Source organism: Hyla sarda, chromosome 3 (assembly GCF_029499605.1).
Source record: "Hyla sarda isolate aHylSar1 chromosome 3, aHylSar1.hap1, whole genome shotgun sequence".
Classification (NCBI taxonomy): domain Eukaryota; kingdom Metazoa; phylum Chordata; class Amphibia; order Anura; family Hylidae; genus Hyla; species Hyla sarda.
In genome coordinates, this window is record NC_079191.1 from 304,125,594 (window position 1) to 304,142,513 (window position 16,920).

Consider the following 16,920-nt stretch of genomic DNA (forward strand, 5'->3'; position numbering starts at 1 on the left):
CACGTCTACAGGTCGGCTCAGTTACAACCTGACACGACTTCAGGTTGGCGGCAACGTCACTATGTGTCCATGAACATTTGGATTGTGCATTAACGGATGTAGCTTGATTCTGGGTGGTTGGGTTTGTTTGTCTCGGCTTAGATTGATGATGATAGTAATCATGTCTTGGTTGAGTTTCCTCGTCCCGTTTGCTGCATAAGCGGTTTCATTGCTGGTCACATGCACAGGTTGGTTATAGTGATAACCTCACACAGGTTTATGTTGGCAGCTAGGTAGTCATTTGTGTATACACGTTGTTGGCACTTGGAGTTGTGCATACAGGCATAGGGTTGTTCTTTGAGACTTTCCACGTCTACAGCTCACAGTGAGCTTTCAACATGCAGCCGGTAATACTTACACAATATTTTATATTATAGACCCAGAGGTTGTCTCACTCGCAATTTTATTCCTATTTTTGCATTAATCTGGTTTTCCCACTCTTCTTTGCATCTAGCATAATACTATCTAAGTGTATCTGTCAGGTATCCGTCAATATCATGTTGTCTTGCTTTGACATGGCGTCATTTGTGTCCCATGCCATCGAATCTGCTCTGAAGTCTGCGCAAAGAGGGAGGTTCGCAAGCCCTCTAGCCGTCAGACTGGCAGCTGGCTTAGTTAGTTGGTCAGCTGGCACTTTAGGTGATTCCCCATTAGGACATCAGGTCAGCTTAACATTAGAAGCCACACTGTTCTTGAGTTGTCGGGGTTTCCTAAGGTTCAGGGGAATTACATGTAGGTGCATGGCTGTAGTTACATTAACTTCGTTAGAATGCAGGTTTTATGCATGGGAATCATATAGCAGAAGAATGTCATTGTCCGGTCAGGTTATCATCATACGGCATTTTCCCAAGTCCCACGAGTGATGCTCTGCTCGAGTTGGCTATCTTTTGCTTCCGCATATTCAAGATCCAACAGGATCACCCGCTGCTATTCTCTAGGAGGGCGGCACTCACTACTACGTTGTTTGTCTAACATGTACGTATTCTTGTCAAATCATTTGTAGTGATCCGTCCATTATATTCAGTCATTCTCTAAGCATTGGGGCTGCTGCACAGACGTCACATCATGGTGTGCCAGCATACGTGGTTAAGAAATCGGGGTGCTGGGAATTCAGTGCTACATGCACTGTACCTCTATTCCATAGTCAGTATTGCACGATGCATTTCAGTCTTTGGTCACGTGGTTGTTACGCATGTTAATAGCGCTTTGTTCTAATTCTGGGTTTTTACCCTCTATTTTTCAGGTGTACTCCTACGCGGCAGTATATCGCACAACTCTAACTGCCTAGATAGGTTACAGGATTTAGTAGGACTACGAGTTTAGTAAGAGGTTCAGTTAGGTAGGCTCGCTATACTAATGAGCACCGACCACAAGTATAAAGGCTAATTCATTAGCCTGCATTTGTGGGAGGGGCGGGGATTCCCTATAAGAACCCGCGGCCTTACCTGTTCCTGACACCGCAGGTTCGTCACGTCCCACCCAACCCTCCCTCAACATCATTCTCACTCCATGACTATCATTACACATCAGGGTATGCCCTCTATTTTTCAGGTGTACTCCTACGCGGCAGTATATCGCACAACTCTAACTGCCTAGATAGGTTACAGGATTTAGTAGGACTAGGAGTTTAGTAAGAGGTTCAGTTAGGTAGGCTCGCTATTCTAATGAGCACCGACCACAAATATATATTAGTGTGCTGTGTATAACGCAGGTTTCATCGGGCTGTAAGGGGGGGACGAATCGGGCTAGCTTCTGCTTTTTCATGGTGTGTTCATTAGCCCCATAAAGAGGACATAGAAATGTACAGGGTTTGTACAGGCATGAACATCACTATATGAACAGTAAGCGTTCTTACAGCGATGTAGAGATGCACGGAGTTCATACTGGGAAGCAGAAATTCATGTGGTTCATACGAGGAAGCAGAGATGCAGGGGGTTCATTCAGGAATGTAGAAAGACACGGGGTTCATACAGGGAAGCAGAGATGCACGGGGTTCATACAGGGAAGCAGAGATGCACGGGGTTCATACAGGGAAGCAGAGATGCACAGGGTTTGTACAGAGGTCTTCATGTCAGCGTTCATTGCACAGCAGCTTCGAGAGAAATTCATGTCAGGAGGGACGTACAGGAGAAATAACACAGTAGCCTGTACATCTACATCCTGGAGAAATTGAGGAGGAGAAAACAGATTTTGGCGGCGGATGCCACATTAAAACTTTGCTTGCAGCATTCTGTGAGGAGTTTGATTAAATCATTAACCTGTCTAGGACCTGTCTAGGACCTCAGCGTTTCTGTTCACCACAGGTAACCGGGCGGTGAACGGAACGGGAGGCCTGCTGAAATCGTTCAGAGGGCATTCCGTGCCAATGCCTGGGGGGCTCTTGAGCCCCCCCCCCCCCCACTTTGTCAATTCAGACCGGAGATTGGCAGTGATTCCAGGTCATATGTGTCTCCGGTGACCCGGTAAATGGGGGTGTTCAAGGCTGTTCAAGACAGCTTCAATCACCCTGAAGTGATAGGAGTGAGGTGGCAGTGGTGCCACCCCACCCATCTCTGCTATTGGTTGGTCAGAAGCGACCGACCAATGGCAGATCGAGGAGGTGGTGCGAGGGTTAAAGTTCAGTTCCCCCGCTTTGCCCACCCATGGTAGTCTGGGCAGAGCGGGGGAACTGTGATGTGAGCATGTCCTCCTCAAGCAGTGGCAGGGTAGTTTTGCGACAGCTGGAGGCACACTGGTGGGTAAGCACTCAGGTTCTCACCAGTGTGCCTCCAGCTGTTGCAAAACTACAACTCCCAGCATTAACTGATAGCCGAAGAACCAACACCTCTATTGTATCTCAGTAGTCTCCTGGGAGTTGTAGTTCACCAACACCTCTATTGTATCAGTAGTCTCCTGGGAGTTGTAGTTCACCGACACCTCTATTGTATCAGTAGTCTCCTGGGAGTTGTAGTTCACCAACACCTCTATTGTATCTGAGTAATCTCCTGGGAGTTGTAGTTCACCAACACCTCTACTCTATCTGAGTAGTCTCCTGGGAGTTGTAGTTCACCAACACCTCTATTGTATCAGAAGTCTCCTGGTAGTTGTAGTTCACCGTCACCTCTATTGTATCAGTAGTCTCCTGGGAGTTGTAGTTCACCAACACCTCTATTGTATCTGAGTAATCTCCTGGGAGTTGTAGTTCACCAACACCTCTATTATATCTGAGTAGTCTCCTGGGAGTTGTAGATCACCAACACTCTATTGTATCAGTAGTCTCCTGGGAGTTGTAGTTCATACACCAGTGTTTCCCAATCAGGGTGCCTACTGACATTGAAAAACTACTACTCCCAGCATTCCCTGGTTGGCAAACACTGGCATACCCACACATAACAGGGACTACAACTCCCAGCATTTGTCATTCAACACCTCTATTGTATCTGAGTAGTCTCCTGGGAGTTGTAGTTCACCAACACCTCTATTGTATCAGTAGTCTCCTGGGAGTTGTAGTTCATACACCAGTGTTTCCCAACCAGGGTGCCTACTGATGTTGCAAAACTACTCCTCCCAGCATTCCCTTGTTGGGAAACACTGGCATACACACACATAGCAGGGACTACAACTCCCAGCATGTGTAATTCAGTAGCCCCCCCCCTCACACATAGAAATCACCCCCAGTATTCCCCTGCAGTCTATACAAATACCCATCCTGTGCTCTGCATGTTCCCTCTCCCCTCACCCGCTCTGTGTTTCCCCCGTGCAAACTTGAAACCTCCCCGTGATGAATTAGGTCCTGTGTGTACAGAGCGGGGGAGAGGAGGTGCTGTGTACGTCCTCATTCTCCCCCTGTCTTCTTGTATTATGCAGAGCTGCGCTCTCGCGCTCATTATCCTCCTGGAGGGGGATGAGGGGGCGTGGTTTAATTATCTGCAGACGTGCGGTGAAAAAATCAAACCCATGTCTCTGCCCTCCACGTGCGGTGAAGAAATCAAACCCATGGCTCTGCCCTCGCTCCTCCCCGCTGTAGCTTCAGCACACTTGATCCTCCCCTCTGTAGCTTCGGCAAACTTCGGAAAGATGCGGTCCGATTTTTTCATGGGTTTGAATTTTTCACCTCACAGGTGTCACATGAGGTATTTACTTATGAGGGCTGTGTATATGAGGATGGGGGCTGTGTATATGGAGGGCTGTGTATATGGGGATAGGCTGTGTGTATGGAGGGCTGTGTGCGTATATGGAGGGCTGTGTGCATATATGGGGTGCTGTGTGTGTATATGGAGGGCTGTGTGTGCGGATATGGGGGGCTGTGTGCGTATATGGGGGCTGCATGTTTATGGAGGGCTGTGTATGTCTGTATGGAGGGCTGTGTATGTGTGTATGGAGGGCTGTGTATGTGTATATGGGGGCTGCATATGTGTGCGTATGGGGGCTGCGTATGTGTGCTTATGGGGGCTGCGTATGTGTGCGTATGGGGGCTGCATATGTGTGTATGGGTGCTGCGTATGTGTTTGAATGGAGGCTGCATATGTGTATGTATGTGAGGGCTGTGTCTGTGTGTATGTGGGGGCTACGTATGTTTGTGTATGTAGGGCTTTGTATAGAGGGCTAAATGTGTATATGGGGGCTGTGTATGTGTGGATATGGGGGCTGCGTATGTTTGTGTATGGAGGGCTGTGTGTATGGGGGCTGCATATGTTTGTGTATGGAGGGCTGTGTATATGGGTGTTGCTTATGTTTGTGTATGGAGGGCTGTGTATATGTGGGCTGCGTATGTTTGTGTATGGAGGGCTGTGTATATGGGGTTTGTGTATGGAGGACTGTGTATATGTGTATGGAGGGCTGTGTATGTGGATATGGGGGCTGTGTATGTTTGTGCATGTAGGGCTGTGGATATGGGGGCTGTGTGTGGATATGGGGGCTGCGCATGTTTGTGTATGGAGGGCTGTGTATATGGGGGTGCGTATGTTTGTGTATGGAGGGCTGTGTATATAGGGGCTGTGTATGGAGGGCTGTGTATGTGGATATGGGGGCTGTGTATGTTTGTGTATGGAGGGCTGTGTATATGGGGGCTGTGTATGTGTGGATATGGGGGCTGCGCATGTTTGTGTATGGAGGGCTGTGTATATAGGGGTGCATATGTTTGTGTATGGAGGGCTGTGTATGTGTGGATATGGGGGCTGCGTATGTTTGTGTATGGAGGGCTGTGTATATAGGGGCTGTGTTTGTGTATATGGGGGCTGTGTTTGTGTATATGGGGGCTGTGTATGTTTGTGTATGGAGGGCTGTGTATGTGTGTATGGAGGGCTGTGAATATGGGGGTCGGTATGTTTGTGTATGGAGGGCTGTGTATGTGTGTATATGGGGGTTGCGTATGTTTGTGTATGGAGGGCTGTGTATATGGGGGCTGTGTATGTGTGTATGCAGGGCTTTGTATATGGGGCTGCATATGTTTGTGTATGGAGGGCTGTGTATATGGGTGTTGCTTATGTTTGTGTATGGAGGGCTGTGTATATGTGGGCTGCGTATGTTTGTGTATGGAGGGCTGTGTATATGGGGTTTGTGTATGGGACTGTGTATATGTGTATGGAGGGCTGTGTATGTGGATATGGGGGCTGTGTATGTTTGTGCATGTAGGGCTGTGGATATGGGGGCTGTGTGTGGATATGGGGGCTGCGCATGTCCATGTCCATCCCCCCTCGCCCATGTCCATCCCCCCTCACCCATGTCCATCCCCCCTCACCCATGTCCATCCCCCCTCACCCATGTCCATCCCCCCTCTCCCCATGTCTACCCACCCCTCTCACCCTTGTCCATCCCTCTGTCATCCCTGTCCATCCCCGTGTTACCCATGTTCACCCCCCATTGTCCACCCCTCTGACTACATCCTTGTCACCCATGTCCACCCCTCTGTCCCTTTGTCATCCTTGTTACCACCTTGTCACTCCTGTCACCCCCGACGCCCCCCTGTCACCCATGTACACTCCTCTACACCCCTCTGTCACCCATGTACACTCTTCTACACCCCTCTGTCACCCATGTACACTCCTCTACACCCCTCTGCCACCCATGTACACCCCTCTGCCACCCATGTACACCCCTTTACACCCCTCTGCCACCCATGTACACCCCTTTACAACCCTCTGCCACCCATGTACACTCCTCTGCACCCCTCTGCCACCCATGTACACTCCTCTACACCCCTCTGTCACCCATGTACACTCCTCTATACCCCTCTGTCACCCATGTACACTCCTCTACACCCCTCTGTCACCCATGTACACTCCTCTACACTCCTCTACACCCCTCTGTCACCCATGTACACTCCTCTACACCCATCTGTCACCCATGTACACTTCTCTACACCCATCTGTCACCCATGTACACTCCTCTACACCCCTCTACCACCCATGTACACTCCTCTGCACCCCTCTACCACCCATGTACACTCCTCTACACCCCTCTGTCACCCATGTACACTCCTCTACACCCCTCTGTCACCCATGTACACTCCTCTACGCCCCTCTGTCACCCATGTACACTCCTCTACATCCCTCTGTCACCCATGTACACTCCTCTACACCCATCTGTCACCCATGCACACTCCTCTACACCCATCTGTCACCTATGTACACTCCTCTACACCCATCTGTCACCCATGTACACTCCTCTACACCCCTCTGCCACTACTGTAAACCCCTCTATCACCCCCTACACCCCTCTGTCACCCATGTACACCCCTCTGTTACCCATGTCCACCCCCCCTCACCCATGTCCACCCCCCCTCACCCATGTCCACCCCCCCTCACCCATGTCCATCCCCCCCTCACCCATGTCCATCCCCTCCTCTCCCCATGTCTACCCACCCCTCTCACCCATGTCCATCCCTCTGTCATCCCTGTCCATCCCCGTGTTACCCATGTTCACCCCCCATTGTCCACCCCTCTGACTACATCCTTGTCACCCATGTCCACCCCTCTGTCCCTTTCTCATCCTTGTTACCCCCTTGTCACTCCTGACCACCCCTGTAACCCCCGACGCCCCCCTGTCACCCATGTACACTCCTCTACACCCCTCTGTCACCCATGTACACTCTTCTACACCCCTCTGTCACCCATGTACACTTCTCTACACCCATCTGTCACAAATGTACACTCCTCTACACCCCTCTACCACCCATGTACACTCCTCTACACCCATCTACCACCCATGTACAGCCCTCTGTCACCCCTTTTACACCTATACGCCCCTGTATTCCTCTTCATTTGTAAAAGGGGAATCTGGAGGCTGATGCTTGTAAAGTGCGGAGCCTAATAGATTTGTTTTGCAGGTTTAACGGGGAAGAGTTGTGGCTGGAAGAAATGGTCAGGACGGTCCGGACCAGACGAATGACGCTGATCAGAGATGACGTCACATGTGAGTTGCTGTATAAAGCAGCACTTTAAACTACATACCCACTGATAAATAGATATTGGAATTAGAAAAAAAATTAATTTTTTAATTTTTTTTTGCAATTTATACAGTTAATTTTAATATTGCCTGCTTACTTTTTTTCTTTTCTTCTTTTTATCGTGCTTGGGGGGCCTCAGATTTATTTTCGCCTAAGGCCTCAAAAAGTCTAGAGCTGCCTCTGATCATATACATCTTGTCCCCTATCCTTTGGATAAGGGATAAAATGTATAAAGCCGGCATACCCCTTTAAGGCAGTGGGCTTCCTGCAGCTTTTTGTCTTTCCTCTTTTAAGGTTATGAATACATCCAAAAATTCTATAGATTTATGAACATTTTTTGAGGTAAATTTCATGTTGTAGTTATTTTCCTCATTCAGGTATGTGATGAAATTTTGAAATTCATGTACAGTGTTAGCCCATAAAATTAAAATGTCATCCAGCATATCTGAAAAAGCAACAAATATTTTTCAAAAACCTATTCTTTACAGAAAAAACTAATTCCTGTTCAAACACAGCCAGATAGAGGTTTGCGTAAGTACATGCACAGGAGTACCCATCGCAGTACCGTTTCTTTGAGTGAAATTATCAAATTGAAATGTGTTATGGCTGAGCATGAACAACAGTGTCTCACATATAAAATTTACATAATCTTCACTTTTATCAGTTTTGCCTAGGATCTCTTTTATAACCTTAGTACCAAACACTTGTGGAATTCTGATGTATAAATTCTCTACGTCAATGGACACTAACAGACAATCCTCACACCCTTCTATTCCATCTGAGGATAGCAGGAATTCATTTGTATCCTTTACTAGTGAAGGTACTATATGTAAAACAGGTCTCAAGAGCCAATACAAAAACTGTGACAATGTGGGAGATTTATCAAAACCTGTCAAGAGGAAAAGTTGCTGAGTTGCCCATAGCAACCAAGCAGCTTGCCTCTTTCAATTTTGAAAAGGCTTCTGAAAAATGAAAGAGATCTGATTGGTTGCTATGGGCAACTCAGCAACTTTTCCTCTGGACATGTTTTGATAAATCTCCCCCAATGACTCTATTAATGACCCCACCCCGGAGACAATAATTCTCACTGGTGGGGCCACCAACGTTTTATGCATCTTTGGAACAAAATACCACGTAGGATACTGTGGGAATGTTGGTAGTACATTTTCTGCTGTTCTTTTAGATAGCAAATTGAGTTTTACGTATTTGTAAACTACAGGGTTGGCCATTTATATGGATACACCTTAATAAAATGGGAATGGTTGGTGATATTAACTTCCTGTTTGTGGCACATTAGTATATGTGAGGGGGGGAAACTTTTCAAGATGGGTGGTGACCATGGTGGCCATTTTGAAGTCGGCCATTTTGAATCCAACTTTTGTTTTTTCAATAGGAAGAGGGTCATTTGACACATCAAACTTATTGGGAATTTCACAACAAAAACAATGATGTGTTTGGTTTTAACGTAACTTTATTCTTTCATGAGTTATTTACAAGTTTCTGACCACTTATAAAATGTGTTCAATGTGCTGCCCATTGTGTTGGATTGTCAATGCAACCCTCTTCTCCCACTCTTCACACACTGATAGCAACACCGCAGGAGAAATGCTCGCACAGGCTTCCAGTATCCGTAGTTTCAGGTGCTGCACATGTCATATCTTCACAGCATAGACAATTGCCTTCAGATGACCCCAAAGATAAAAGTCTAAGGGGGTCAGATCGGGAGACCTTGGGGGCCATTCAACTGGCCCACGAAGACCAATCCACTTTCCAGGAAACTGTTCATCTAGGAATGCTTGGACCTGACACCCATAATGTGGTGGTGCATCATCTTGCTGGAAAAACTCAGGGAACGTGCCAGCTTCAGTGCATAAAGAGGGAAACACATCATCATGTAGCAATTTTGCATATCCAGTGGCCTTGAGGTTTCCATTGAAGAGGAATGGCCCCACTATCTTTGTACCCCATATACCACACCACACCATGAAGTTTTGTGTTTCAACAGTCTTGGAGGGATCTATCCAATGTGGGTTAGTGTCAGACCAATAGCGGTGGTTTTGTTTGTTAACTTCACCGTTCACATAAAAGTTTGTCTCATCACTGAACAAAATCTTCTGCATAAACTGAGGGTCCTGTTCCAATTTTTGTTTGGCCCATTCTGCAGCAACTGAAACTACGTATACTGGAAGCCTGTGCTAGCATTTCTCCTGAGGTGTTGCTATCAGTGTGTGAAGAGTGGGAGAAGAGGGTTGCATTGACAATCCAGCACAATGGGCAGCACATTGAACACATTTTATAAGTGATCAGAAACTTGTAAATAACTGATGAAAGAATAAAGTTACGTTAAAACCAAGCACCTCATGTTTTTCTTGTGAAATTTCCAAAAAGTTTCATGTGTCACATGACCCTCTTCCTATTAAAAAAAACAAAAGTTGGATTCAAAATGGCTGACTTCAAAATGGCCGCCATAGTCACCACCCATCTTGAAAAGTTTCCTCCCTCACATATACTAATGTGCCACAAACAGGAAGTTAATATCACCAACCATTCCCATTTTATTAAGGTGTATCCATATAAATGACCCACCCTGTAGATTTAAATCTTGGTGTAGGATTACTTTTTATTGCATGAACAAGACTTTTTATGAAGCCATTTTATTAAAGCTAAATATGTCTCCTCACATCTCTGTAAGAGGCTGCATTAAATATTTTCATGTCTGATTATGTTCCAGTAAAATAACAGTCACCAGATAAAAAATAAAAAAAACAACAACAGACCCCCTTAAAGTCAATAAAGTCTGTCTGCTCCATGTCCATCATGCAGTTGACTGTCCACTGCCTATTTCTGGCCCAGAGCAGAATCTGTAACAGAGGCCAGAATGCAGATGTTAACCTAGCCTTAGTCTGAGAGGCATTTTTTTTTCTTCTGTCAGACGAGTGTGAGGGCTTTAGCAAGATTAGGTGTAGCTTTCATTGATACCATTTAAGTAAAATTAAGTAAATTTTAAAATATACAATTGAAAGTGAAGATGAAAAACAAATTGATGCCACAAAAACTGTCCAAGGCATCCAGGGGTTGAAGCGAAAAACAAACCCAAATACCCTATATATATATATATATATATATATATATATATATATATATATAAACTACGCACTTTATGGTTACAATTCTTTAATGTTCTCTTTTTTTCCCCCACTTTTCTGTCATTAGCACATTAAACAGCGAATGCAGAGACTTCAAGCTGGGTGGCTTACAGAAGAAGATACATTTCAAAGTCAAACTCCTTTTGGATATGTGACATTCTCAAATGTTATTGCCACTCTAAATCCATCTGCTCAGCGTTACTTGGTCCTTGCCTGCCATTATGATTCCAAATACTTCAGTCCTCAGTGGGATGGTAAAATATTTATCGGGGCAACAGATTCAGCTGTACCATGTGCAATGCTGTTAGAACTTGGCCGAGCTCTGGACTATCGTCTTCAGCAATTAAAGGTATGTAATGTAATACCAGTTTTACAGAAGCATATTTGAAAATGGAGGCATTATGATTTGCATCATTGTGGCATTAAAATTTAGTTGAGGCAATGGATTTGCAATCCAGAAGAAATTTGAGATTTATCAGACAATTCCTTTAAATGGCCACTGTCAGATACAGAAACTTTTTTTTTATATGTTGTACATCTTGACAAAACATAAACCTTTCTAATATACTCCATAAGAAAATATTATTTCCTTTTAATAGAATCATGGATTATAAAATCATAGCTTTTTCCAAGCTGAAGCACTGGCATTGATACATATCCAGTAAGTGAGGGAGGGCTAGCACTCTTCTGTGCTCTCTCCTGTCTGATAGGACAGGAGAGAGCACAGATGAGTACTATCAAACAGGAGAAATCACAGAGGAGTGATAGCCCTCCCTCACTTACTAGACTTTGTCCATGCCTCTGCTTCAGCTTGCGCATCCATAATGATTTCTGTCAAATTTCATATTAACCCTACAGGAGTCTTCATAGTTGTATATATGACACTAACAGTGACCCAATCTTAATGTGTTACTTTAATGATAACCCTTTATTTTTTTATCAGTAAACTAGCTGAGTACCCAGCGTTGCCCGTTTTTCCTTCCTAATCCTTGTTGTGGAGGAAAATCAACAGAGGAGGAAGCTTATTGTTGTCATATCCCAACCCCATATCCCAACCTCCTATCCCGTCCTCCTATCTTAACCTCCTATCCCGTCCTATCTAGACCTCCTTTCTCGATCTCCTATCCTGACCCCCTATCCCGACCGCCTATCCCGACCGCCTATCCCGACCTCCTATCCCGTCCTCCTATCCCGTTCTCCTATCCGGACCTCCTATCCCGACCTCCAATCCTGGACTCCTATCCCCACCTCCTATCCTGTCCTCCTATCCCGTCCTCCTGTCTAGACCTCCTATCTTGACCTCTTATCTTGACCTGCTATCCCGACCTCCTATCCCGGACTCCTATCCTGACCTCCTATCCCGTCCTCCTATCTCGACCTCCTATCCCGACCTCCTTTCCCATCCTCATTTCTCGACCTCCTATCCCGTCCTCCTATCCCGACCTTCTATCTCGACCTCCTATGTCGACCTCCTATCCCGACCTCCAATCCTGGACTCCTATGCCCACCTCCTATCCTGTCCTCCTATCCCGTATTCATATCCTGTCCTCATATCCCATCCTCCTATCTTGACCTCTTATCTTGACCTCTTATCTTGACCTCCTATCCCGACCTCCTATCTCAACCTCCTATCCCGTCCTCCTATCTCGACCTTCCATACCGACCTCCTATCCCGTCCTCATATCTGATCCTCATATCCGGTCATCATATCCCGTCCTTATATCCCATAAAACATATTTTATATGTTGTACATCTTGACAAAACATTAACCTTTCGAATATACTCCATAAGAAAATATTATTTCCTTTTTATAGAATCATGGATTATAAAATCATAGATTTTTCCAAGCTGAAGCTCAGGCATTGATACATGTCCAGTAAGTGATTTCTATAAAAAAGGAAATACACATTTCTTAGGAAGTAATTAGGGTTAATGTTTTGCCAAGATGTACAACATGTAAAAATGTTTTGAATCTGACATTGACCATTTAAAATACAGATGCAGTACTGATAACATACAGTTGCATCTTTATTTTTAACACCTTCATAAAATTAATTGGGCATTTTCTATCCACTGAACAAATGCGGTTCCACAATATAAGGCCCAGAAGTGCACCCCATAATGATTTCTGTCAAATTTCATATTAATCCTACAGGAGTCTGCATAATTGTATATATGACAGTAACAGTGACCCAATCTTAATGTGTTACTTTAATCATAATCCTTTATTTTTTAACAGTAAACTAGCTGAGTTGCCCGGTTTTTCCTTCCTAATGCTTGTTGTGGAGGAAAATCAACAGAGGAGGAAGCTTTTGACTTCATATCCCATCCTCATATATTGTTGTCATATCCCAATCCCATATCCTGTCCTCATATCCTGACCTCCTATCTCAACCTCCTATCCTGTCCTGCTATCTAGACCTCCTATCACGACCTCCAATCCTGGACTCCTATCCCGACCTCCTATCCCGACCTCCTATCCCGTCCTCATATCCCATACTCCTATCCCGTCCTCCTATCTAGACCTCCTATCTTGACCTGCTATCTCGACTTCCTATATCCCCCTCCTATCCCGTCCTCCTATCTCGACCTCCTATCCTGTCCTCCTTTCCTGTCCTCATGTCTCGACCTCCTATCTTGACCCCCTATCCCGACCTCCTATCCCGACATCCTATCCGGACCTCCTATCCGGACCTCTTATCCGGACCTCCTATCCCGACCTCCTATCCCGACCTCCTATCCCGTCCTCTTATCTCAACCTCCTATCTCAACCTCCTATCTCGAACTCCTATCTCGACCTCCTATCCCGACCTCCTATACATTTCCCATAGATTTGCATTGGACTTTAAATAAAAGCCCCGACCCTCACAAATGCAGGTAGTTAAGGGTTAAATTAACTATCCTATATTTTAAGTGTACATATAAGTAACATGTGACCAAGTATTATCGAAATATCTCTAGCCGTTTGTAAGTTATGCAGTAACATATATTTCCCATTGACTTGTATCGGACTTTAAACAAAAACCCTGACCCAAGGGTTAAATTACCTATCCTATGTTTGTTGTTGACATATAACTAACATGTATGCCAAGTTTCATGTAAATATCTTAAGCCGTTTGGACGTGATGCTGGAACATACACACATACACACATTGCGTTTTGTATGTATAGACTAGCTTAATACCCGGCGTTGCCCGGTTTTTCCTTCCTAATCCTTGTTGGGGAGGAAAATAAACAAAGGAGGAAGCTTCTGACTTCATATCCTGTCCTCATATATTGTTGTCATATCCCAACCCCATATCCCGTCCTCCTATCCCGTCCTCCTATCCTGTCCTCCTATCTCGACATCCTATCCCGACCTCCTATCCCGTCATCATATCTCGATCTCATATCCCGTCCTCCTATCCCGACCTCCTATCCCGTCCTCCTATCCACGTCCTCCTATCCCGTGCTCCTATCCCGTCCTCCTATCTTGTCCTCCTATCTTGTCCTCCTATCTTGTCCTCCTATCCCGTCCTCCTATCTTGACCTCCTATCCCGTCCTCCTATCCCGTCCTCCTATCCCGAATCTCCTATCTCGACCTCCTATCCTGACCTCCTATCCCATCCTCCTATCCAGTCCATCTATCCTAACCTCCTATCTCGACCTCCTATCCCGTCCTACTATCCCGTCCTACTATCCCGACCTCCTATCCCGACCTCCTATCCCGACCTCCTATCCCGTCCTCCTATCCCGTCCTCCTATCCCGTCCTCCTATCCCGTTCTCCTATCCCGACCTCCTATACATTTCCCATAGATTTGCATGGGACTTTAAACAAAAGCCCCGACCCTCACAAATGCGGGTAGTTAAGGGTTAAATTAACTATCCTATATTTTAAGTGTACATATAAGTAACATGTGACAAAGTATTATCGAAATATCTCTAGCCGTTTGTAAGTTAGCAGTAACATATATTTCCCATAGATTGTATCAGACTTTAAACAAAAACCCCGACCCTGGCAAATGGGGGTGAGCAAGGGTTAAATTACCTATCCTGTGTTTGTTGTTGACATATAAGTAACGTGTGCCAAGTTTCATGTAAATATCTTAAGCCGTTTGGAGGTGATGCTGGAACATACACACACATACACACATTGGGGGACATGTATCAAAGATTTTACCCCTGTTTTGTGTGTATTTTTTTGCGCAAAATTTTGCGCAAGCGCTTTTTTTTCCCCATTTTTTTCGCGCACGTTTTGGTAGAGCATGTCCTCCAGATGTGGGTGAATCAGGGTACCTTGGAGTGACATCTATAGTACACATGGATTTATTACCTGCGTTCTTTTCCTTTGCACCAAAAATTTTGACGCAAGTGCGTCTTTTTCCCCATAAATATAAGCCAACTTTAACTGCACGTAGCGATCCTTTCTATTTCTGAAGGAAAGTTCTACTAAGGAACCACCAGAATGTTTTTACTTTCCTATCTCAATTCCTCATTTGGTTTGCTTTATATTGCTTTTTACTCCTTGGTTATTCCAAAGCACTTTTAAAATAATTTGCATATAGAATATTTGTTTATAGTTCAGTTATTCATTAGATCACTTGTATATTGTTATTTTATGATCCAACAATTTAACACATTTACATAGGAAATGTTTGATAGCTTACTTATCATTGAACAAGCTCCGTCACATTAAAATAGCTTTGTAATCCACTTAACACTGTAGATCATTCTCCTTTTATTTTTAAAATTTACTGCTTTCCGTTATACTTTTCCCCAGCACCCGGTAAGATGGTGGCTATCACTGATAGACAGCCATCTTACCATGTGACCATCTGGGCATGCTGGGAATTGTAGTTTTGCAACATCTGGAGGGCCACAGATTACAAATCTCAGCATGCCCACTCTGTCGAGGCATGCTGGGAGTTGTAGTTCTGTAACCTCTGGAAGACCACAGATTGGAGACCATTATACAGTGGTCTACAAACTGTGGACCTCCAGCTGTTGCAAAACTACAACTCCCAGCATGCCCAGACTGCCCAAGCATGCTGGGAGTTGTAGTTCATCAACATCTGACCCTTCAGATATTGCCGAAATACAACTTCCAGCATGTCTGGCCATGCTGGGAATTATAGTTTTGCAACAGTTGGAGGCACACTAGTTGGGAAACATTGTTGGTTTCCTAACTCTTTTTCCCAACCCGTGTGCCTCCAGCTGTGCCTCCAAACTATAACGCCCAGCATGTACTGACAGACCATGCATGCTGGGAATTGAAGTTGTGCAACAGCTGGAGACACACTGGTTTGGAAACACTAAGTTAAGTAAAAAACTTTCAAGTGTTTTGCAACCAGTGTGCCTTCAGCTGTTGCATAACTACAACCCTCAGCATGCACGGACTGCCAAAGGGCATGCTGGGAGTTGTAGCAGTATGCCTCCAGCTGTTGCATAACTACAAGTTCCAGCATGTCCTTCTGCTGTCACTGCATGCTGAGATTTGAAGTTTTTGCAACAGCTGAAGGCACACTGGTTGCGAAACACTGAGTCTGTTTCCGTGTTTCGCAACCAGTGTGCCTCCAGCTGTTGCAAAACTACAACTCCCAGCATGCACGGACAGCCAAAGGGCATGCTCGGAGTTGTAGTTTTGCAACAGCTGGATGTTTCCCCCCCCCCCCTCCCTCCAATGTGAATGGACAGGGTACACTCACATGGGCGGAGGTTTACAGGGAGTGCTGCAAGATTGAGATGCAGCAAACTCGCTGTCAACCCCCGCCCGTGTGACTGTACCCGAAAAACACTACACTACACTTAAATAAAATAAGTAAAAAACACTATATATACACATACCGCTACACAGCCCCCCTCCCCTCCCCAATAAATATGAACAACGTCTGGTACGGCACTGTTTCCAAAATGGAGCCTCCAGCTGTTGCAAAACAACAACTCCCAGTATTGCCGAACAGCCATTGACTGTCCAGGCATGTTGGGAGTTTTGCAACAGCTGGAGGCACCCTGTTTGGGAAACACTGGCATAGAATAACCCTATGTTCACCCCTATGCAAAACCCTAACTTAGGCCTCAAATGCGCATGGCGCTCTCACTTTGGAGCCCTGTCGTATTTCAAGGCAACATTTTAGGGTCACATATGGGGTATCGCCGTACTCGGGAGAAATTGCCTTACAGATTTTGGGGGGCTTTTTCTCCTTTTACCCATTATGAAAAGGAACAGTTGGAGTCTACATCAGTATGTTAGTGTATAAAAATAAAATTATTTCACTGACATGCTGGTTTTGCCGCATACTTTACATTTTCACAAGAGGTAAATGGGAAA

General features: G+C 45.3%; 1 protein-coding gene across 4 annotated transcripts in view; it reads left to right on the top strand.

Annotated features, from left to right (window-relative positions):
* The window catches only part of QPCT (glutaminyl-peptide cyclotransferase), a 431,934-nt gene that overhangs the window by 76,022 nt on the left and 338,992 nt on the right, over positions 1-16,920 (top strand). For 3 of the 4 annotated variants that reach the window (XM_056566979.1, XM_056566977.1, XM_056566978.1), the window contains exon 3: positions 10,679-10,960. In XM_056566979.1, the coding sequence (XP_056422954.1) occupies positions 10,679-10,960 (282 nt within the window). Of the gene's footprint in view, positions 1-8,505; positions 8,622-10,678; positions 10,961-16,920 lie in introns of those variants that run through there. The other variant, XM_056566980.1, reaches the window with a different exon arrangement.